Here is a 22,941-nt window from a genome sequence, read left to right as displayed (position 1 = left end):
AACAGGAAGCAAAAGCAGCGGTTTGCTAAATCCACACGTCACACGAAACACGAAACGCACAACCAAACACCGAATCCACTGTGCTTCAGCTTGAAATCACCGACGCTGATGTGCAGCTAAACTAGCAGAACCTCTGGAGCACGACACACACCGAGCTTTACGACCACTGCTGCCTATTAAAGAAACACAGAATCTGCTTTTAAGACAATAGGATCGCCATGTAGGAGCTTCTGATAATGCATATTTCAAAAAGACTTATAAGATGAAGCAGGACCTTGTTCTTAACATTAATGAAGGATTGTTTTCATCAGAGGAGAATCAGTTTCTTCTGCCTCTTGCTGCACTGAGTGCCCAATGCAAGAGCACAAATGTTGATTGTTCATACCCTGTGATGAGACTGGAGGTTTACTTTCAAACATATTTCCATTTACAGAGAGAGATGCATAACATTTCTCTTGGGTGAGGAGTTGCAAAACTGTTTAAGGAGTCTTCTCACATAGCTAATTGTAACATCAATATTAAGGAAATGCAACAGGGAAGATACTTACATTTCCATTTGCTGCAAGAATAACCAATATACCAATTTCTATTTTCATTATTGTGTGAAATAAATGAATAATGTGGAACAATAAATATCGTGAAATCTTATTTTGTCGAACTGTTCAACAAGTGGTGATTTAAATACATTTTATTATGTTTATTAATAGAGTTGATAATATCAAGGTGCATCAAAAAGATAATAGCTTTAAAAAGTTATTTCAAAACTCAAGATATGTAATGTTTCACCAATCTTATTTTAATGTCTTAAAGGTTGAAACTGTACAGTAGAAATCCAAAAAGTCCATATGCGTCATAAATATGTTAATGTTTTCACAGTACAGTGATTATAAACAAAAACCTTCCATAATAAATTGTCTCATGAGAATCCAAGTGTAATCATAAACTTTAATTTAAATTTAAATGTACAAATGTCACGTTAAATACCTGTGAGACCATGTTTTGGTTATATTCAGCTACTCCACTGACAATTTATTGATGTTGTTAGTTTATTTTGAATTTTATTCAAGATAATTATTGCACTGAAACAGGGATGCTTCATAAAAAATAACAGTTATCAAACTCAAACTGACATTTTTTGAAGCTGTTTTCAATGGTGTATTTTTTATGCATGACCTTTTTAATTCCGATTCCGTGAGACGCTGTCATGATGGAGTTGTTATCTAAGCCTAACCCATAGTTTCTCAGACCCATTCTGGGGGCTGCAGTACCACACCATACCCCAAGGGGTGCTAGTGAGGAAACAACCTCAAATAATTGATGAATACTCTAAATTCTCTGTTTAAGAATAACTTCACTTCTGTCTTTAAGTGCATAATAATGAAAACAGTTTGCTATTCACCTCTATATCACCACTTCTGTATCACTCCTTTAGAACTCTGCATTTGTCTTTTTTTTTTTTTTTCAATTTTGACTGAACCAATAAAATTGTGTCATGGCCTTCTGCGGGTCGCAACACACCTTTGTGTCTTTCAAATAAGTCCGTTTCTATCTTATAACCGCTTTGTGGAGTATGCATCATTTAAAACAGGATTAAACATCTAACAAACTTCCTTTTGGCACTTCTTGAGTTCAAGTTAGAAAGCGTTTTCTGTACATCCCCTGCTCCCGCCTGTCAGTGAACACTTGTCTTTGCAGGTGGGAACAACCGAGCGTATCGTCAGTGAAGTGAATCTCCTCCCGCTCGGTCTGCTTCGCTCGTGGCGTCACACTCGGGGCCGGTCGGCCGACCTTCGCAGCCAAAACCTGTTTTTCGCTGGTGAAGGTTCAGGTGTGACTCACCCGCTAATGGAGCGCCTGCTTTGAAAACATCAGGCTGTGATGTGGGTAGCTGTGTGGGCGTGTGCGAAGGCAGGGCGGCGTGCAGTTTTTTGTTTTTTTTTTTGTTTTTTTAAGTTGCACTCGGCGAGGGCTGTTTCTTTGTGAGAGAGATAACAAATCTCATTTCTCTCTCAGCCAATCTCTCAAAGTCTGAGGCTGAGAAAATGACCTGCGGTCGATTCGGAGATGTGGAAATGGTGACTCAAACCACGAATCCCACACTTCCACATCACATGTGGCGCCGTATTCTTCTAGCCTCTGCTTTGTCTTTGGTTTTGAAGCGTCACTCGGAGGCCGTGTGGGTAAATAATCGATGCAGGAGAGGCGGCGGCTGGATGTGTGGCTTCACATTTTATCTGTCGCCTCTCGATGCCAGTCGGAGCCGCCGCCGCGACGTCCGGTTCACACACTTAACTCGCACGCATGATGCTACGTGGGCAAGATAAGATAACAGCTGCGTGATGAGAGAGAGCTTATCTGTCGGTGTTTGTGGCATTACAACGCCCAGGATCGTTCTCCGTGAGGAGTGGAGAGCTTTCCGCCCCATTACTCATCCTCGGCTGTAATACGTGTTTACATCTCCAGCGAGAGCCGCCTGGCTTCAGAAAGGTCAGGAGGCACTCTGGAGATGATATCCCCACTTTACAGACTCCATTAAGCAACAGTTTTACAGTCTCCGGTGCCGGGTTTGAAAGGCCTCAGGCGTTGCTGAAATCCACCTTCCCGTACATGCAGGAGTCCTGGAACATCATCTTCTGCTCGGACAGCAGGTCGTCGGTGACCGTGAGCTCCTCCAGCTCCGTCGTGTAGTGGTCGGTGCTTTCCACCATCGACGTGTCCTTGACGGCGCTGTACGTGAGGGCCACGCTGTAGTTGGCGGGTTTGTCCGAGCCCTTCCTCCCGCAGCGGCAGATCTTGCGGAAGGCGGCCCGGAACTTCTGAGACATGGCGTTGTAGATGACCGGGTTGATGGCGCTGTTGAGGTAGATGCAAATCCGACAGAAGAGCAGGAACCAGTTGTCCAGGTAGGCCCGGTCCAGGAAGGAGTTGACCACCACCAGGGTGCGGTACGGCATCCACAGCACGGCGAAGAGGATCACCACCACGGCCAGCATCTTGGTCACCTACCAGGAGAAACACCACAAACAGGAAGTGATGAAGCTGTGAGGCAAACTGGCGAAATGAGCCCAAACCAGTGACGTGGATCTGTGAACCAGTTTGCAGTGTCTTATAACGCTCATCCAGGTGGAGGCAGGCCGGTGCTTTTCAGAGGGTCCTGGATGGGTTTGACTCTCCAAGAAGCCAAATGGTCATCACACCAAGTTCTAAGAGAGCAGCGAGCCAAACCAAACCAGACCAAACCAGACCAGACCAGAACAAACCAAAAGCAAACTGATAATCAAGAAACCAGGGCTGATGGGAAAGACAATAACAAAAACATTTCTCAAGAGCATTTTCTTTTGAGGGAATCCAACAGCATATTTTTTTTTTCACAAATACAATATGGGGATGAGGGAGACTTGTTTTCTTTTATTTCCTTTTTGTTTTTTATTCTAAATGTTTGACACTCTGTCCCCCCTCTAATGTAAGCCTATGCAAAAGATCATTTGAAAAGTTTATTTTAACTTGTTTTTTTGTTTTGTTTTGTGCTTTTATGAAAATGATCACACAGTAGTGTAGTGGTTCTTGTTCTGTTCTCACCTAAGAAGCAGGATGGAGGGCGTGTAAATGGCATGTTGGCATGTTCTTCCTGTGTTTGTGGGTTTTTCCTGCACAATGTGGTTTCTTCCCATACTCCAAAAACTATGTATTTCAGAAGTTAAGGTTGTATGTGAGTGTGTGTGTGTGTGTGTGTGTGTGTGTGTGTGTGTGTGTGTGTGTGCGTGTGTGCGTGTGCGTGTGTATATGTGTGTGTGTGTGTTTGTTCTTGGTTTATTCATTCATTCATTTTTTTCATAATTTATGTGATTTGCCAATCCCTTTTTTAAAGTTAACATGATGGTGAAGACTGAAGTGAGTCAGTGCTGTTCTGCACTCAGCCAACAATCCTTTTTTCAGGCCCTTCAGCATTTCTGGAATTATTTAGGATGATTTTTTATTAAATTGTATTGAATTTCACGGTTATTGCTCACTCACCTGTTTCTATAGTCCTCTCTAATTTATGAGGAATGATATATGATTATAACCAAGATCACTTCAGGTTAGTGTTGTTCATGTACACTTTAATATATAATTAGTGACTTTCATATTTCATATCAGAGTTTTATTAGTCCAGTAATTAGCGGTGCAATAAATTGAGAAACATTTGAGGCGTAGGAGGCAGCAATAATGGAATATTAACTGATCTTTAAAAGCTCATGTTTTCTGAAATAAATATTTTTTATATTCAAGAACTGCTCAATCGTAGCAAGGACATCAACTATTACATTTTTTTGCTGCCTCTGTCACGACATATTTCAGATTTTGGAGGCATAATTGCGTTTTTCTGCCGGCTCGTTGTCGCTTTGTTACGCACCTGTCTGCGGGACGTGGCGGTGGAGCTGGAGTGACGGGAGTTCTTGCAGCTCGCGCTCTTGGCGGTGATGTGGTTGTTGTGCCCGTTCTTCTTCTTGTCTTTGGGGTCGGAGGGCAGCGGGTTGAGGAAGAGGATCCTGGCGATCAGTCCGTACAGGACCGCGGACAGCAGCAGCGGCAGCACGAAAAACACGCCGAAGTCGAAGAAGTAGATGGGTAGATAAAACTTCCTGGGGACCCTGTAGCCGCAGGTGATGATGGTGATGTTGTCGTAGACCAGCTCCTGGATGTCCGACAGGTAGAACCACATCACGCAGTAAACTGAAGTGAAAGCCCAGACGAACAGAATGATCTTCTTCGCCCGGGACAAAGTGCACAAAAACTGGGCTTTAATCGGGTGACAGATGGCGATGTATCTCTCAATCGTGAACGCCGTGATGGAGCACGAGGACGCGTTGATCCCGAGGTACTGGAAGTAGGTGATGCAGAGGCATCCGTAGTGGCCGAACACCCAGGACGCAAAAATGCTGTCGGTGATGGCGGTCAGACCGGCCGCGATCAGCACCATCAGGTCAGCCACGGCCAGGCTCACCAGGTAGCAGTTGGTGGGAGTCCTCATGTGCTTGGTGGTGAGCACCACCAGGATGACCATCACGTTGCCAACGATTCCAAGAGCGCAAATCACGAAAAGCAGCAAGCTGCTGATCACTTTGTACTGAATGCTGTAGTCCACCCAGATTCCCAAAGTGTGGTTCAGCTCTGCAGCTGCGGTGAAGTTTTCCATCGTCTCTTCAAAAACTCAAATATCCAATTTAAAAAAACTGAGAAAGAGAGAGAGAGAGAATACTTTGTAGCGCACGGGATCGGTTTTTACGCACGACGAAATTGGAAGCTCTATTAACTTTACGCGTATAGAAAAATATTTCCCGACCTAAAAAAAACACCAAGATCAGTGCAGGAGTGAGCTGCTCGTTAAAGCATCACGGAGTGATTAATAGCTGCTCGGATTCTGGCGTAAATCCGCCGCTCGAGCCGTGCGTAAAAAGTGACGCGCTCCCCTGTTCCCGTCAGAACAAACTGTATCTGTCGGACAGATGGCGGTTCGGTTTTGAGCCTTCCTTCTGGCTCTGATACGCATGCGAGGGGATTAGCCCATCATTACATTGTCGAAAACAGACCTCCCCAACAACACAACCATCTGATCAGACCGTAAAATGTGCGGATCTTCAATTTTAAATGTATCATCAACACACTTTGTGGAATTATAATTTGAATTGTTAATGTATGGCATGTTGGCATCTGGAATAAGGGAAATCTTTATAGCTGTTGTCAAAGTGTGGGGCGGGACTCACCTGAGGGTCGCCAGACAGCTTCATGGGGACAAACAGCAATCTGGAGATCAAGGAAATGCCACTTCCCTGGATGATTTTTTTTCTCTTGCATTTTTGACAATAGATAATTATGAAAATAAATAGGTATAAGATTCAGCCATTATTGATTTTTGTGGGAAAAAAAAAATCAAACATATTTTTTTATATGGATAGATAAATGAAGAGAATGAAATACACTTTTGTGAAAAAGCCCCAGCTAGTAGTGACTTTTGATACATCCACTGTCTGAAACCAAGAGAACCAGAGCTGGGATTGTGCACACCAATACAACGTGACACAACTTCATTGTACTAAACCTAATGTGGGGAGAGAAAGCAGTTCAAAGTCATTTTTCTTAATTGTAGATAAAAATAACAGAACTCACATGAGCAAACAATGTATCTGACATGATCATCTTCAGCTCCAACAGGAACAGAACTGTATTAACATCACTAATTAAACAAGGAAGACAAAGTAGCTATGCCAACCAGCATAAATAGGACCAAAAATAGTGCAGTGGCTTTCAAGTGATGAGAAAATACATTCTCATCTCAAAATAGTCACACGTTGTTGTAAGTATATGTAATTTTTTTTATCAATCTGCTCGTCACTCATAACAGCTATGTCAGTTGATAACTATGGATGTAGCTTTTCAGAATAAAATGTCAGAATCTGGAAAACATTCACAGCCCTGTGAGACCAGGATTATTCTCCCTCCCTTTGAAAACCACTGCTCGAAAGGAAAATCACAGTTTGAGCACACTTTAAGCCGCACTCAGTAATTAAAAAAAAGGAGAAGAAGTTTTGAACATACAGTATATTGTCCACACATGTTGATAAGGTGCAGGTGTCTACTTTGAACTATGAGAAAAACGCAGGCCCTTGTGGATATTTACAACTTTAACGAGAGAGTGTCTGTTAGAAAAAAATTACAACAGTCAGAAACCAGAAAAGCCATTAGTGGCTGTCTTCATCCTCCTCCTGCAAACTGAAATCACCGTAGTCGTCTATTTCGGTGTCGGAGTTGAACAGCCTGAGAATTGCTTCATCTCACATTTTCTCAGCCTTGTTTTGATTTCCGCTGTCAATGTCGCTTTCCTCTTCTTCAACACGCAGCAGTTCAGGCTTTCGAAACCCGTTGCTCATGGAGGATTTCTTGACTCTACTACACGCGGTCAGGATCCACTGGCAGACTTGACCACATGTTGCTTTTCACACGCGGACGGTTTTGGAGGATGATTTTTCGCCACTTGTCATCCAAGCCTCCCACTCAGCACAGAGTCACTTTACATGCACGATTCACACTTATGACGAGTAACTGTACATTCTTAGTTGTGGCCCCAGGAATCACAGCTGGAATTGAGTTAGTCCTCTTGATGACATCTTTCATGGAGTCTGTTATGTGGATCTGTAATGCTGTCTAAAATGAGTAATGCCTTGTTTCTGTGAAAGAATCCACTCGGTTGTCAGCCATTCCTTCATTAGGCTTTCCATCAACCACACTTTCTTAATGACTTTCACAATGATTCCTTTCTGGAGTTTTTCTTTTGGCATCGTGATCCATTTAAAAATCACCATTGGCAGAAGCTTTTCTCCCGATGCCGTGCAGCTCAGAACTCAAGTGAAGTGGATTCTTTTGTGACCAGTCAATTTCAGTAATATGGAAGACTTGTCTTTCTTGTTTGAGTTTCCAGTCTTAATGAGTGGCAGGTTGAAGGTTAACGGTAATTTGTCTGTGTTTACGATGACGCGTGGAATGGCTATCTTTGAGTGAACTTGCTGAAGTTGGTTACTATTTCCTCGTCGTCGGGAGGGAGCTGCTGACTCAGAGACATTCGTGCCGTCATTGACCGGCCTTTTCATTTCATAAATCTGAGACACCGTGATGGTCCATCTTTTCTTCGGTCTTAGAGGTCAGGTTCTAGTTTGTGCTATCTGCTTTTCTTCGATCTCAAGGCTGTTGTCGACATTTTTGCATTGAGTCTTTTCTTCATGTTGCTGTCTCCAATCTGGGCGCTGATCTCATCGTACGACGGGATACACACGAGATTTATGAAAGTTTCATATCTGACCGATCTCAACGTTCAAATGATTGGGTGTTGATAAATGCAATTCCATTGTCATTAATATGTCACGCCCTTAAATGTTCATAGTTCAGAAGCCCCGCCCACTGAGGTCAAACATGGAGAGGAGAAGTCTTGGCAAAAAGAGAAACTTCTCCGAGTTGGAAATCGATCCTCTCAGGTCTAAAGTGGAGGTAAATAAGGATGATGAGCTCTTTGGAAGAATAAAAAGTGGAGTTAAAGGAGCCCAGAAAAACGCTGTCTGGAAGAAGAGCACAGCGGCAGAGAACAGTGTTGCCGTGGACCAAAGGCTGAGATCTGAATAAATAGAGGTCTGTCAGTTTTACGGTAAAATAGACAATACTATAAGGGTAAAACTTTTACCCTTATAGTATTGTCTACTGGAAATAATCAGGAGTGCACATGTTACACAGGTGTACATTTTCATTGTTTGGCTTAATGATGTCTTAGAACCAGACACCAGCGGCACTGTGACCATGCCTCCTCCACAGAGCGGTGATGGTCCCACTGAGCCGGACCCGGGGCTGAGCCGAGCCACCGAGGGTGAGTGCTGCCATCCGCTCTCTGTGCTGGACCAAGATCGACCGTCATCACAGCAGAGGTCTTGGAAATCAAACAGAAATCTGCCATTTATTGGCCGCAGTAGGGACCACGCTTGAGGGAATCAATAACACACCCGTCAAAATGAATGAGAATTTAAAGAAGTCTTAAAATGTTTGACTCAACATTGTCCATTGTCTGTATTTAAAATCCCTTTAACCAATATGATATCCCGAGGCTGCTTGCATTACATGATTAAATAGAGCATTTGCTCAACTTTAAAATATACCTTACATTTCAGAAGCGGTTCATCAGTTCCTGTCTGCTCCGAACAGACCCCAGTGGAGACTCTGCTGGTCCCGGCTCTCTGGGCATCGTGTCCTCTCATGGCGCTACATCAAAACTCACTCCACTGACAAATGCAATATTGTGTAAAACTGCCCAGGCCAAAATAATGTCACACACCTTTTAGGGGGTATACAGCAACATTGCTGGAAGAGGATGGAAACTCCTGCCTTTGAGCAGTCCGAAGCAGCGGTACAGTGACGCATGGCCCTGCTTCTTTTACTTTTTAATCTGTACAGAACATGTGGCTGTTTGTGCTTTATGATATGTTTGAGGTTTGCTTTGTAATTGTTTTCTCGCTCCGCTAGGTTTTGCTCTGCAGTACCACAAATCCACACTGACTCAAACTTGCGTACACGATGTCACCCCTGTCCTGAGATTTGATCGTACCCTACGCTCATGTCCATATTGATAAATGCTGATCCTCGCGTGGATATATGAATATGAAAATGACAATATTCATGTATATGAATATGACAACCAAGCCAAGGTCTTTGGTGGAATAACCTTCACACTCCAGGAGATGTGGCCCCGAAACCTTTTTACACATATTTGTATATACTTGTGCACGCCAAGAGAAACTGGGATGCTACGCTGTTTTAAAGTTTGCCGTTAGTAAATGACCTTATGCGTTAAAAAGTTAATCTACCAAAATGATATTATTTTGAAATCAGGAGTTGACAAAGACTTGTGCTTGTAGAGAATGTCCTTATTATTATTATAGATCAGGTGACGGTGAGATGAAAAGTTCTGCTTGTATATGAGTGATTAGGCCAGGAGATGGGAAAACAGATGACTTAATTGAAGGCCTTTCTACATACAGTAGTTTTTACAGACCAAGAAAAAAATTCAAACGCCAAATTGGGAAAAAAATCATATGAAGAAGGGATTGTGTTCCAAACTGAAATAGGAGATTTGTAAAAATGACAAATCCAATTAATTTCAAAGGTGATGTTAAGCATGGAAAACAGAAGAGTTTAAACCACCAAACTCATAACCCTTCATTAAGGAGGATTTTTTTCTAAAAAACCTGGCTTTATTTTCTGAGAGCAGAAACCAGCGGGTGCTGTTATGGGTTCTACGTCAATATTTTAACATATAATCTATTAAAAAAAAAGAGATAACTCCTTGCACCCTGTTTCAGGACATGCTGATGCCTTCCTATTTAAAGCCGTTTTTTTTTCACCATCAGTTTTCTATGATGATTCAGTTCACCAGAAATGCCACAACAATCTGCACTCTCACTTCCTCCCACTGCCACCACAACAGCAACCCCAACATCTTCACTGTGACCTGATGTCCAATATGAGTGTATTTAACAGCTGATCCATATTAATGTCTGTCAGTTGATGTTTGAACGCAGTCGACTGAGCGCTGTTCAGTTTGGTTCATCCATCCATGTTATATATCGTTATATTACCCACTTAGTGTCTCCGAGGGAATGAACTTAATCACACAAAGGGGCAATTTAAAGCCAGAAATTAACTTTAAATTCAATTAGTTTTTCTACAAAAGTCATGTCAGTGTTCAGACACCAAGCCTGGACTCTAACCAGGTGTTTCCCATTGTGAGGCAAAAAAGCTGAACACTACACTACTACATGGTCAGTTCACAACTTCTGCTCCTCGCTGGTGTAGTAATTCGTTTTTACTACTGGCTGGACTCTGTAATATTAATGTTTTCTGTCTAATTGAGAAACAGATCCAGTTTATTTTTAAATTCATATAGCTATAGGCGTAAACGTGCAGGAAAAAAAAAACTATTGCAAAGGCATCACGAAATGCACAAAGCAGAGAGCCGTGCAGCGACCTGGAGGAGGCCTGTTGCCGGCCAGCAGCATGGGACTCTGCCTATTCTCTGCGCAGCACTGTGGAGGAGGGAAACTCTCCTCCACACCAACTGTGCAGCTTCTCCAGGAGCCGGGCTGACGGTCACGCCAACACTCGCTTTTATTCATGCCATTGTGCTTCAAGCTGTGAGGCTGCCAGCCGTCCATCCCAGTAACAATGATGACCCCCCCCCCCCCCCCCCCCCCCCCCCCCCCCCCCCCCCACGATTCCCACCATCTCAGAGCAGAAAGTTTTTTGCTGAAGATCCATTTCTGTTTCTCTTTCCCAGATTAGACATCCATCTGATTTGTTTCTGTTTTTTTAATGCATTATGTTCATCTTAAAACTTCCAACTGTTATTTTTCGAATTACGTTTCGTTTTCCTACTTGCTAAATTGATTTTGTGTGTTTCCACCCCCAACTGACATCTGAAAGTCATTTCTACTTCAAAATAAAACCAAGTGAATTTAAATACAGTTATTGTGGTATTATTAGAATAAAATCTTTGTGATATTTTGAAGCATCTCCATATAGTTTGTATGCATGTCAGTTTTTCATATTTCTGTACGAAACACTGCAGATTTCTGAGTATTAATTCTTATTTCTGTTCAGAGATCTCTGAATTACATCATTCATTAAAAGCGCAGCACCCAACAGAACGAAAGAAGAGTTTTACTGCCATCTACAGGACAAATAGGACTATTACAAATGAAAGGTTTTTTTTTTTTTTTTTGGATAAGATACAGCGTATCAATAATTCTATGTTTCAGTGAAAAAATAGTGAATTGTTTAAGTTTTGGTACATTTAAGCCCCGGTTATTTGAGTTGTTCCATTTACTGTTTCATCTTGTGTCTGCTCCCAGAGGACACACAGAGCACTAACTCCCCACTTCCCACTGCTCAGTAGAGTCACCAATTAAACTAATCTAATAGGCAAAATAGTAGATATAGCTTCAAACTGGAGAATGAAGCCAGGTTTTCTGGAAAAATTCCTCATAGGCACAGACAGAACATGCAGGCTACCAAACAAATAATTGTTTGAATCCTGAATTCTGACAATCCTTTCCACCCATAGTACTGGGCACTATTTTTACAACACATCTGAATCCCTTTCTGTTTTCTACTGGAAATAATTCTACTAGTCACCTGAAAGCTTGCCTGTGCAGAGCTGCTGTGCTTATTTATGATGATGTGTTCTCATCCGGTCAGTATTTCATGTCCCTGTAAAGCACCTTATTCAGTATTTATTGCTTTCGAATGTGCTCTGCAGACAGAGCTGTGCCCCACCTGCACGCTCCCTCGCATTGTTCTCTTCTGCTGTAAAGCTGTCAAATTATGACTTTAAAGGTGCAGCACGCTGAATTATTGTTGTGCTTTCAAAATGCGGGGGGCAGTTAGATGAGTGGACCTAGAAAATAATGGCTAAAGCTGTCATGGTACTGGCTGTGGTTTAGCTTTTCATGTTTTATATTTCCCTCATGTTTTCTGATGTATTTCACGTTCTGTTTTTCACCCCTGTGGCTTCAGCTGAGTGTTTTCATGTCATCCTCCTCTGTGCTCCCATTATTACTCCTGATTGTTGTCAGCTTTGTCAGCTTAGCTCCTTCTGTTTTCTGGTTTCTACAAACGCTGATCTGAGACCTAACCCCCCACGAATCCCACAATTCCCTCGGCACCAGTAATATATTTCAACACTGCAGGAATACAATAATTCAGGATCTCCAGAAGTTCAACTGTACGAGTTTATATTGCAGCAGGTCAGCGGGGGAGCTACGGCAATGACTCAGTCGGAGAATTGATCTTGGTTTAGAAGCCAATCCTGCGCTCCATGCAGCACATGATTCCAGGAATAATGTCCATTCTTACCGCATGGCCGTGGCAGTAAATATACCCTGAGAGAAGGTCAGGAGCTGCAATAACAGTCACACTCAAAGTTTGATTACATCTCAGAGTGGCTGCAATGGAATTAATAACAGTGGACAAAAACAAACTGCTAGAATAAAGTTGGAAAAACACATTTAACCTGTAAGAATTTGTCTTTTGCCATTAAATGCTGGGAAACTCTGCCTCCCAATATGAATATTACAGCATTAGTCTTCTTTTGCTCCTGCATATTTCTAGTTCTTGATCAAGTAACTAGCCAAAAATAATGATAATAATGAAAAAGAGACAATATAGATCTGTTATAGCATTTTGGATTTAAGATTAAATATAGATAAGAGTTAAAAGAAGATCAAATGGATGAAAAATAGATTGAAGATGACATTTAATATTGATCCCACAATATAAATTGATTTTTTTATTTAAAAAATAAATGCTACAAGAAAAAAAATATGCCATCAGAAAATATTAGCCACCCAAAATTGAAAAACTGTGCTCTGAACTAAAGCTAAACTGTTTACATGATATAAGTGTGCACAGTGTGTGATATATGACATAAAGCAAAGTTTACCGTAAGCACTGAGCAGACACTGGTGACAAAGCATTTTCTGGTTTATTGTGTGTTTTTATGAAAATCATTTGTCTTCGCCCAATGAAGATGGTTAAGACTGAGAGAAATATCGCCCCTTTCTATCTACAGCAGGGACGTGCGGCTTTTGATCTTACAGTCGTTTGCTGCTGCTGACAGGTTTATTTCCCACAGCACTTTTGCACTTGGTTAACAAGCCAGTGAGTGTGGAGAGGATGTGACATAAAAAATAATCCTGAAGGGTGTAATTCATCATATTTACTGAAGCTCGCTGAAATTGTTTTATGCCAACAACAATGAGAAAACACATCTTCATGATTAAAGCCAACAAAGCACCTGCTGAAAAGAAGACGAAGAAAAAAAAAAAAGATGTTGGAGTAATAACCCCTAAAAAGGTGTAAGTCATGAGTCCGGACAGGAGGAGGCGAAACAGCGATGTGTCATTTTGTTTCTGGCAGATATATATTTAGAAAGACTGGAAATAAGGAGGAGGAAATCTGCAGAAATGCAACAGCTTAAACCGAGCTGGAGGACTTGATGAAATCTGAGCCCCCACAAACCCCCTCTCCGCCATGCTTCCCGTGTGGTTCACTGACATTCAGCACAAGTGCTGCTTAAGTCTGACGAAAACACCATAAAAGAAGGCAGCGGAGGGAAGATTATGATACCCTCTGCAGGTACCTTATGAATATGGATGGCGTGATACTTTGCTGCATGCGATGAAGGTCTATAACATATAAGAGGGTGTTGGCATCGGCGCCCAAAGAGCCATAAACCTTCAAATGTGGCAAATCTCTTTGAGTTATAACACCGCCTCGCAATTTGCACAGAAATCGAACCCATACAATTACTCTGGTGTGGTACAGCTAATGAAAAAATGTATTTGTTGGGGAGGGGGAGGGAAACAGCTGGGTTTTACTCTTACACACACATACACACAAACACACAAACACGCACAAAATAATGGTGTTTTTATGCCTTTAGGGGACATTGTATTGATTTTCATTCAGACTCACTCTGTTACCTGCTTCCTCATCTTAACCAGGTATTTGGTCTTCAATTAAAAATGTGATACCTTTTCCTTGATGTGTGCTATCAGGGTATCATCTCGCCGTGTCAGAGGAACACACACGCAGCAAACGCAGTAGCTCACAGACACTGTCAAGGTGCTGTAAATGTTAAGTCACCTCCGACCTTTCTGATTTATTGACCAAGATCACTTTAAAGAAAATCAGCCTGAGGTAACATTTCAAACACACACACACACACACACACACACACACACACACACACACACACACACACACACACGCTCTGCACTGACCAATGACTCAAGGTTAGTCATAAAAGCTGTCCGCTGCTCCGACCCTGACCCACCTCAATTATTGGTAAGCACACTGTGGTGTGCAGTCGATAACCGGCGGAGACAGAAAGCATCAGTTGTGCTCATACGTCTCCACCTGTGTGTTTCTTCACCGCCCTGTTCCTCAGGACGGTCTGTTCGCCGCGTTACAACAACACGGCCGCGGCGTAAACACAAGAGGAACGGAGGAACCGAGGCCCGGCGGCGCTCAGGACGGTTTGTTCTGGACGCCACTCAGGTGTGACGTGCAGACGGTCTGAAAAAAACACGTTCGACATTCATTAAACTTCAACTGAGATATTGCAAAGTGAAGAGCTCACTGAGATGTAACAGAAGGTCTCCAAAGAGAAAATTAAAACTAATTTAAATGTTGTCCATGACTAAACATTGAAGTCTGGTTAGAATATTAAAAAGAGACAGAATACCAGGATGTATGCAGAGGAAAAGCAGAAATCAGCCAAATGAGACACACAAAGGTGTTTTCTGTCACTCAGTGGTGTGTTGTGGTGTTTTAGTTTGCTGCTCTGCTTTGCTTTCATGCTTTCTTTAACCCTCATACTTAATAGAGAAAATAAGGCACAATGACAGCCGCCATCCATTGGTACACCGGGACAGATCATGGATCCACGTACGAAACAAGGACGACATGCATGTTGTTCATTTCGATACTGTACATTAACATTTGTTGCTGACATCTGTAAAACCTGTCATGCAGAAGGCAGAGAAATGTTTTCCTTCTGAATCAGCCGCCGTGAATACAGTCACATTCATCACTGTTGTTATGAACACGAAGCACTCCTAATTCAGTTTTTGTTTCCTCTCACAACACTCACATGAGCTGTTATATCATGTTTTGATGTGCTCCTTACTCACCATGGCTCTCTGTAAACTGGTACCCACAGTTTAATTTCACACGGCCCCACGGGATTTGTGTAAAATCTCCAAAACTGCGAGCAAATAAAAATGTGTCAAAAATATGACGCAGCAACTGTTCAGGCAATCTGGCTCAAAACAAAATCTGGAGACAGAATTTAACCCTTTACTCAGCAAGAGGCCATGTCTGGTAGTGCCTTTATATTTTTGCATTGCTTCCAAATAACCCATATAGGCTTAAATAAATGAATGCATGAGACACCGAAGGCAGGTGTTGTTTGTGTTTTCTTGAATGTGTTGAATCTATAAAAATGTAAAACTGTTTTGCACTCATTCTCATACAGTGTTGTGGTTTAGTCCTTTACCTTGATGCAGTGTACAGTATATCTCTCTTTAAAATATGTATAAAATATTGGTTATTGGTTGAGTTTATTGTACATAGAAATTGAACTGAATTGAAGCAACAGTGTGGCAATTTTTGATTGTCTAGAAAGTAATATTGAGTCTTTTTTCTATCCAAAAGAGCAGTATTCACATAAATCCAGCAAGAAATCATTCCTATTTCAATACTTTAGCCATGAATTGTTAAATAGTAGTGATTTTTGTTAGACTGACTGATTTCCTGCGGTAATAAAATTACTTTTAAAGTAAAAGGTGCATTTCTTCTGTGATTTCTCTGTTGGACGCAGACGGAGATGGAAGGACTCTCAGAGATGTGAGCATGATGTGAAATGAAAAGTGGCCTTCAGTCTCTACTTGTGCGCCATCTCCTGCACTTCTGACCTGTGAGTCAATGTTTGTTTGATGTGTGTGAGTTTTTTTGTTTTTTTTTTGTCTTCGCTATTTACCTACTTGAACCTCATCCAAAATATCCTATTAGGAGCGCTGAGTGAGAGCGGAGAGAGCTCAGCTTTTAAATCGCCCCTTGACTCAGCTCTTACAGCCTGCAGCCCGCTTCTGGGTAATGACCGCAGCGCACGGACGTGATGCATGTGTGTGTGTGTGTGTGTGTGTGCACTGTCCAGTCAGAGACATATAGCATTGCTGCTGCGTCTGACTCAGTTTTGTCTTCCTGTGTCCTCGTCTAACCTTGGACCAGCGTCTCTGCCACCACCACCACCACCACCTCCACCACCACCATCAGCTATTCTTAGCTTCACTTGCACGGTGGCTTCACAGCAGATCCGTCAGTGTAAAATGCCACACTTCACCGGATGGCGTAAATAAAACGGCCCCGCTGGTTGGAAGCGTCTCTGGAGGAAATGACAAATCACTTTAGATCATAAACAACAGAGCAGCAGTGTTACTAGAAAAATATCTCATGGGAACCGTCTGGTGGGTCTCCGGATGCCTGCGAGTGAGCGGGATGTTCGCAGGCCCTCACCTCAATACGTCTCACAGTGGTGAGTTTTAATTTCACTGCGGCGCCACACTTAAAAGTCTTAGTTAGACAGATGAACTCTCTGGGTTTTTTTTTTTCTTTCTATTTGCTGCTGAGGGGATGGTAGCAGGGGGAGATTAGGTTAGACATACAAAACCCCAGGAGAACACATCACCACTAAAACGTTGTGCTGTCAGACGCTGAGAAGCTGCAGCTTAATGACTGTGTGCTGCTTTGCTCAAAGGCACCGACGAGGCAGGGGGAGGGAGAGGCAGGAGGTGGAATATCCCCTGTTTGTTCTCTTATAAATAAAAAAAAACACACAAAAACAAAATAAACCAAAGAAATCATAATTTGCAAAAATGTATTTGTTGTCACTGGTGTCCTCTTCCAAAAAAAACAACAAAAAGAATAGAGTCTATTTATATTAAAATGTCAGGAACTGTTATTTAAATCACGGACAAATGTAAGTTCCTGTCCTTTCCACTCTCGGTTTCACGGTAGATTAATGAACCGATGTTTCATTGTCCTCCTGCAGTTGCATTCCGGCACGCACACCATGTCGTGTGGCATGTTAAGCTCCGCCGGGCCACGTGCGCTGTGTGTGTGCGTGTGTGTGTGTGTGCGTGCCTGTGTGTGAGTTATGAAAATCTTTCTGACGTGGCGCAGTCATGGTTATGTATGCCAGGCTGCTGTGGGCAGGTCAGGAGGCTCTACTCTGACATTAATGTCACCGCTTTGTGTTTTTGTGTTTAGACTGTAGGAAAGTCTTGATTCATATTGAAACCGCACTTTGACTTTTTACTTGTGTCTTACTTCTCTAAAGGTTCTGCAATATCACAGAAAATAATGTAGTTTTAGGCAGGTATGAGGAAATTGTATGAATCGTCTGCTAATTCCATTCCCATTTTCACAGGGATGCACAACATTAATCAGCCAAATTTGACTGATTAATCCTCTAAAACATTAATTCATGATTGAACACAAACATAATGCAGCCTTCAATGAATGGATTTCATCATATATACATGTATAAAGCATTATAAAAGTCTTCTTTTCTGAATCCCAGTGAAAAGCCGCAGTAATGACACACTGTGAAATCCAGATATGTGAGAGCGAAAGTCTTGTAAAGGTGCAGGAATTCAGCCAATGATTCTATCCTCACTCCCACTCAGGTTGGTAATTTGCTGTGGCATCTCAGTTTGGCAGCAAAAGCCTACAAACATTCAAATATGCTTTCTTGCCTCTCAAGTAAAGTTTTGTCCTCAGCAGACTCGTGGTCAGCGTTTCACTTTTTCTGCATGTGGAGAAGTTCGCTGGAAACAGCGGCAGGAGGCCACTGGCCTTGCCCTTAATGTACAAACAAAATGCTGTTTATCTCGCTGACGCGGCGCTGCAGGACAAAAGTGCATAAACAATGAAAAGACTGTGGGCTGCGTGCGCAACAGCGGCAAGGAGAGAAACTTTGTTTAGCCTGGAGTGACGAGCACAGCCTTGGTTATCGCCCACATTGGCAGAACCGCGTCTCCTTGATTGCCTGGAGAAGAGCCACAAGTGCGCAGAGGAAATAATTGTACACTTCTCGCCATACTGAGAAGAAGAAGAAGCAACCACTGGAGGCGCGACAGGAAGTAAAATGCTGGTAATTCAGACCACATCGGATGCCATAATATCAACACAAGGGTCAAAGGGATATTAGCTTGTTGTGATTGTTTTCTTTTATTACTGATATGCTCTGTCTCAGGGACAAGCTGCTGTTTTGCATATCTCACAAGTTGCTTGAGCATTAAATCTGGTTCCAGTTAGATGAGAGTCCATCTGTCTTATACATGCAGGTGGTGTAAGACACAGGTGGTGTTTGAATAAAGTGGTTCATGTGTGATGGCTGCAGGATGAAGAGGTGATTGGGAGGATGAAAACCGCACACCGCAGGCTCTGAGAAACGGAGTGGCCTCAACGGAAAGATATTCAGAGCTGAGAGCAGAGCCTGATTGGCTCTGGAAAAAAAGCGTGCGAATGCACGATTGGATAAAAGCAGAGGCATCAGAATATAAAATGGTTTGATTCTGACAGCGTGGGAAGAGAGTGATGAAGCAATATAAAAAAAAAAAAAAAAATGGAGATTTGCTTTTTTTTTTTCTTGCAGATAAAAATAGACATGAAAGGACCCGTCTTCCTGATTGAAGTCACACGTAAGCATTATATGGATATTTGTTTGTGACTGTTGGAGAATTGTTATTGCAATATAAGCTGATCAGTAACTGTCTGGCTACATTGTGATTTTGGCCATTTCTGTTGTAAAATGCACAATTATGGTGGCATATATGATCGTAGGTTAAAATCTTATGCTGTACAGTGAGAGGGGATCACATGAATGTCAAGCTCCCCACGACACCACTGTGTCACTTTTTCAGGTTTTCTTAAATGAGATTCTTCTTCTGCTAATTAAAAGTCATTGTTTTAGTTGTCCCCTATCAGCTGGGCCCGAACAGGGGAGCCGCTGCTCTGCTGGTGGACAGGGTCACCTTCCTTTTCAAAGGGTGTCGGTTCCATCCTCATTTCGTCTCAACCATGTGTTGAAAAGTCCCTGTGCGACTGGATTGAAATTCACTGCAAAGCACTTTGTTCGTCCCCGAGGGATAAATTTGTCATGCATGCAGAGGAACGACATAAAAAACATAAGATAGTGACATAAAAAAACAAATGACATGAGAAGGACGGTAGTAGAAAACAGTAGAAGGAGACAAATCAACTGTAGAATGAATTAGAACAATAGAATTGCAACAGTGCATGTCTCTGTATGTAGCTGAATATCACTGGACATATGGAGCACCTCTGGTTGTGTGGTAAAAATGTACCATAGAAGTAAAGTCCATTTACACAAAAGAGGTCAAGCCTGAACCTGAACCCAGCTCCATGTGCTCTGAGTCAGCAGCGCCAACCACTAAACCACCGTACCATCAATTCTACGGAGAGCATTCACCATTTTCATGTCTGTTCTGAAGTGTGCACATGTCCTGTCATTGCAGCCACATGCAAATCTAATTGAATCCTCTTTGATAAAGAGCCAGCTCTGTTCAAAGCAAATATTTAACAGGATTAACTGGCTATCGGTGAATTAATCCTTTAATCAATGGATCCAGTCAGAAAAGCCTCCGCTCGGCTGCAGCACTTCAGACGCTGCAGTTGTGTGGAGGTTCGTGAATGTCTGCAGCCCATCTGCCGATTCTACCTGCACCGTGATGTGTGACCGTAAAATCTGTTTCTTTATTGCATTTGCTTCCCCGTGTCAGAAATGCGAGGCCCGCTCTGAAGCGTGTCTTTTCCTTCTGCAAAAGGTCCCGAATGCTAAACGCGCAGCAGGCAGAGCACAGACGACGTACGGAGTACCCTCAAGCATCAGGTTGGATGATCTGGGAAATGAACTTCCGCGTGGTGCACTCAAGCGTTTTCATATTGTGACCTTTGACTACCTACAGCATAACCTATATATGCTCCAGTGCTCTGCAGAGGCAGAAAAGAGCATTCAGTGCATCCAGAGAATTTCTATAAGGGGCTCAGCGAGATGAATATTCCTATTGCTGTATAGCGCGTCTGTCACTTAAAGGCATTGTGACTTCGCTCGAGTCAATTTAGCCTTTTCAGCTCAGCTGAGAGATGACAGGTCGGATTACTACAGTGCTTGATCTGCATTGCTACCTCACTTTTTAATGATGTGATGGTGAAGCTTGTTAGGTCCTGAAAAGCTGCCACACTGGAGCTCCAGCAACTTTGGATGGAGGAGATTTGACGTGATTTCAGATTGAATGTCAGAGTCAAGGTTCAGTCCGGCCTCCAAAAATGGGCCACTCAGTCAAGAAAGGAAAATGTGTAAAATCTGAATTTTTCTGAGTTAGAGTTGCATTGTATTAATAGAAACCTCACAAGTAACAAGGCTGAATGTGTTCTCAGCAGGAGCGACACTGCTGTGAATAATGAGACTGCTATTTATGCAAAGAAGTGTAGTTACCAATGAAGATGCTGAAATCATGTCAACTGCAGTTTTCATATTAATATGATTAGCGGGAGGAAGTTAGAGGAGAATTAGGAAAGTGGGATGAAGCGTTTAAATTGCAGAAGTAAGAATTCACTGTCATGTTATCAGTCTGATCAAAAGGTTTTGTTCCCATAATGCTCGTTGGTTCATTTGAAGCTTGAGCCAGCAGACAGTCGTCTTCGGACAGCATCACGTTTTAGGCACAAATGAGTAAGGAAATATTTTTTTTTAAATCTTGCTGACATGTTTCAGCTGTGTCTGCAGTTTTCCTCAGAGCATCATCTTCTGTGTGATTATGTGTTGTTTGTTATATCAGGTGACAGAAAACCTGACAGATCCGTCAGGCTGGCCTTGACCCCCGCCGCCCGGCGCTTTCTGGAGGATATCCGGATAAATGACACTCTGAGGAAGACTGCAGACGCAGCTGAAACCAGTTAACAAGATAAAAAGAGAAAAAAAAAACACTTTCTGTATTTATTTGCTCCTGAAGTAAGAAATGACAAAATGAGTTTAGTCCATGTGACTGATGACTGTATTCACATTCAAAGCAACGTTTATGTACAATGTTAAATTATAATAATTGAAATAATAATACATTTTAATTGTAAAGCACTTAAACATTTAGAAAAAAGTGCTATTAGATTAAAAAAATAACAAAATTAAAAAGAGTAATAACTAAAAGGTAAATTTCATGAAATGGAATTAAATAAATGAGGCAAATACAAACATTTGGACCAAAGTAAAACCTAATTTCTTTTAATTTGTCAATCACCCAGACACAGAATAGAAAAGAGTTTCCGAAATGAGACAATATTTATTTGGTAATCATTATATTAATCTATTTTACTATTTTTATTTGCTTTGCCTTTAAATAACAGTGAAGTGTTTTTTTCTCAGGGTAAGTTACTCCTGGCAAAGTGAAGATAGCTCTAAATCCATTCGTCCATCCCTCCGTTCGTCCATCCATCTATCAGTCCATCCATCCATTCATCCATCTTTTGTACCGCTTCATCCTGTTCATGCTTTTGTATTTAAAATCCAGTGAAGTGGTAGATAGATGATGGAAGCCTGGACCGAAGAAAAACCAGCTCTGGTTATTGCAGGACTGTTTTAGTTTGAAGGACTCATGCGTTTCTAACCTCTGCTGGCCTTAAATAGGTGCAAAGCCGCAAAAACCTCCAACAATCAATAGAGTATGAATCACAATATTATCATGTTTCCTCGGAGAGAAAAGGAGAACAGGCCAGTTTTGTGTGTTTTTTTCAGTGCAAACACCTGCTGTTTGGAAAGGGCACCTCTTTTGATGAGTTTATGTTGAATAAATAATTCATTGATGTCTTGTGAGGATTGGGACTCTCGTCAAGCGAAGCTCATCAAATTAACTGTTTGACTTCACAAAGTGATAAAAAAAATAATTTAACTGTTTATTGGAAACTCTTGATCTGAGTCCACTACTGTTTGTTGTTCTCTGTCTCCGTCTTTTCCTTTTCTCTCTTTCTCTAATCCCAAACAGAATATTGTAAAGTCTCCACTGCTGAGCCTGGTTCATGTTTATTCCTGTTAAAAGATCCACAAGTTACCTGTGATCGCTCAAGTGGAATATTTGTGTTTTTCTCTGTGAAAGTGTCTGGAGATATCTGTGTTGTTTTTGTGTTCTGTTAAGTGTCAGATAAAACTTGTGGTGATTTTAACTTCACTGTATTCTGTGTGTTACTGTTAAAATCTTGAAAATATTTTGCTCTCCTTGTTGAATAAGAGTGACTGATGATAAAACTAAAAAGCTGACGGACTGTATGTGTAAGGTTTTGCTTCATTCGATCGTCTTGATGTTGTCTATGTATAAAGAGTAGAGAGAGTATAGTAGAGAGTTACTTTATTAATCCCAACCTGGGAAATTCTGGCATTGCAGCAGCATCAGTAGCAAGCAAACAAGAGTAAAAATAGATAATTTACACAGAAAAATTATATATAGTGAAGGCTATAAATACATATATTTACATACCCATAGACAAACACCATACAAACACTCACATATGTACATATACACACATACATACTTATACACACCTGCACATACATACAAGTACAATAAGTACAACCAAGGAATACGAGATTAAAGATATGAGAAATGTGCTGAATAAAAGAAAAGAGGTGTGTGCAGAGTAGGATAAAAGAAAAATAAGGAATGCCTGGATAATAGACACTTGACCTGATCTAATAACACTTTGCAGATATAAAAATCAAAATTGCATGCACAA

At 41.7% G+C, this 22,941-nt stretch overlaps 1 protein-coding gene across 1 annotated transcript; it reads right to left on the bottom strand.

Annotated features, from left to right (window-relative positions):
* Nucleotides 1–1,427: 1,427 nt before the first annotated feature.
* On the bottom strand, nt 1,428–5,207 carry trhrb (thyrotropin-releasing hormone receptor b). The gene is made up of 2 exons (XM_030121257.1): nt 4,394–5,207; nt 1,428–3,002 (listed from the first exon to the last, which is right to left on the bottom strand). The coding sequence occupies exons 1-2, from the start codon at nt 5,174–5,176 to the stop codon at nt 2,577–2,579; spliced, it is 1,209 nt and encodes a 402-aa protein (XP_029977117.1). The 5' UTR covers nt 5,177–5,207; the 3' UTR covers nt 1,428–2,576.
* Nucleotides 5,208–22,941: the final 17,734 nt, after the last annotated feature.

The sequence above is a fragment of the Salarias fasciatus genome, chromosome 22 (genome assembly GCF_902148845.1).
Source record: "Salarias fasciatus chromosome 22, fSalaFa1.1, whole genome shotgun sequence".
In the NCBI taxonomy this organism is placed as follows: Eukaryota; Metazoa; Chordata; class Actinopteri; order Blenniiformes; family Blenniidae; genus Salarias; species Salarias fasciatus.
Note: the sequence above shows the minus strand (reverse complement) of the source record. Positions and strands in the feature narration are given on the sequence as shown.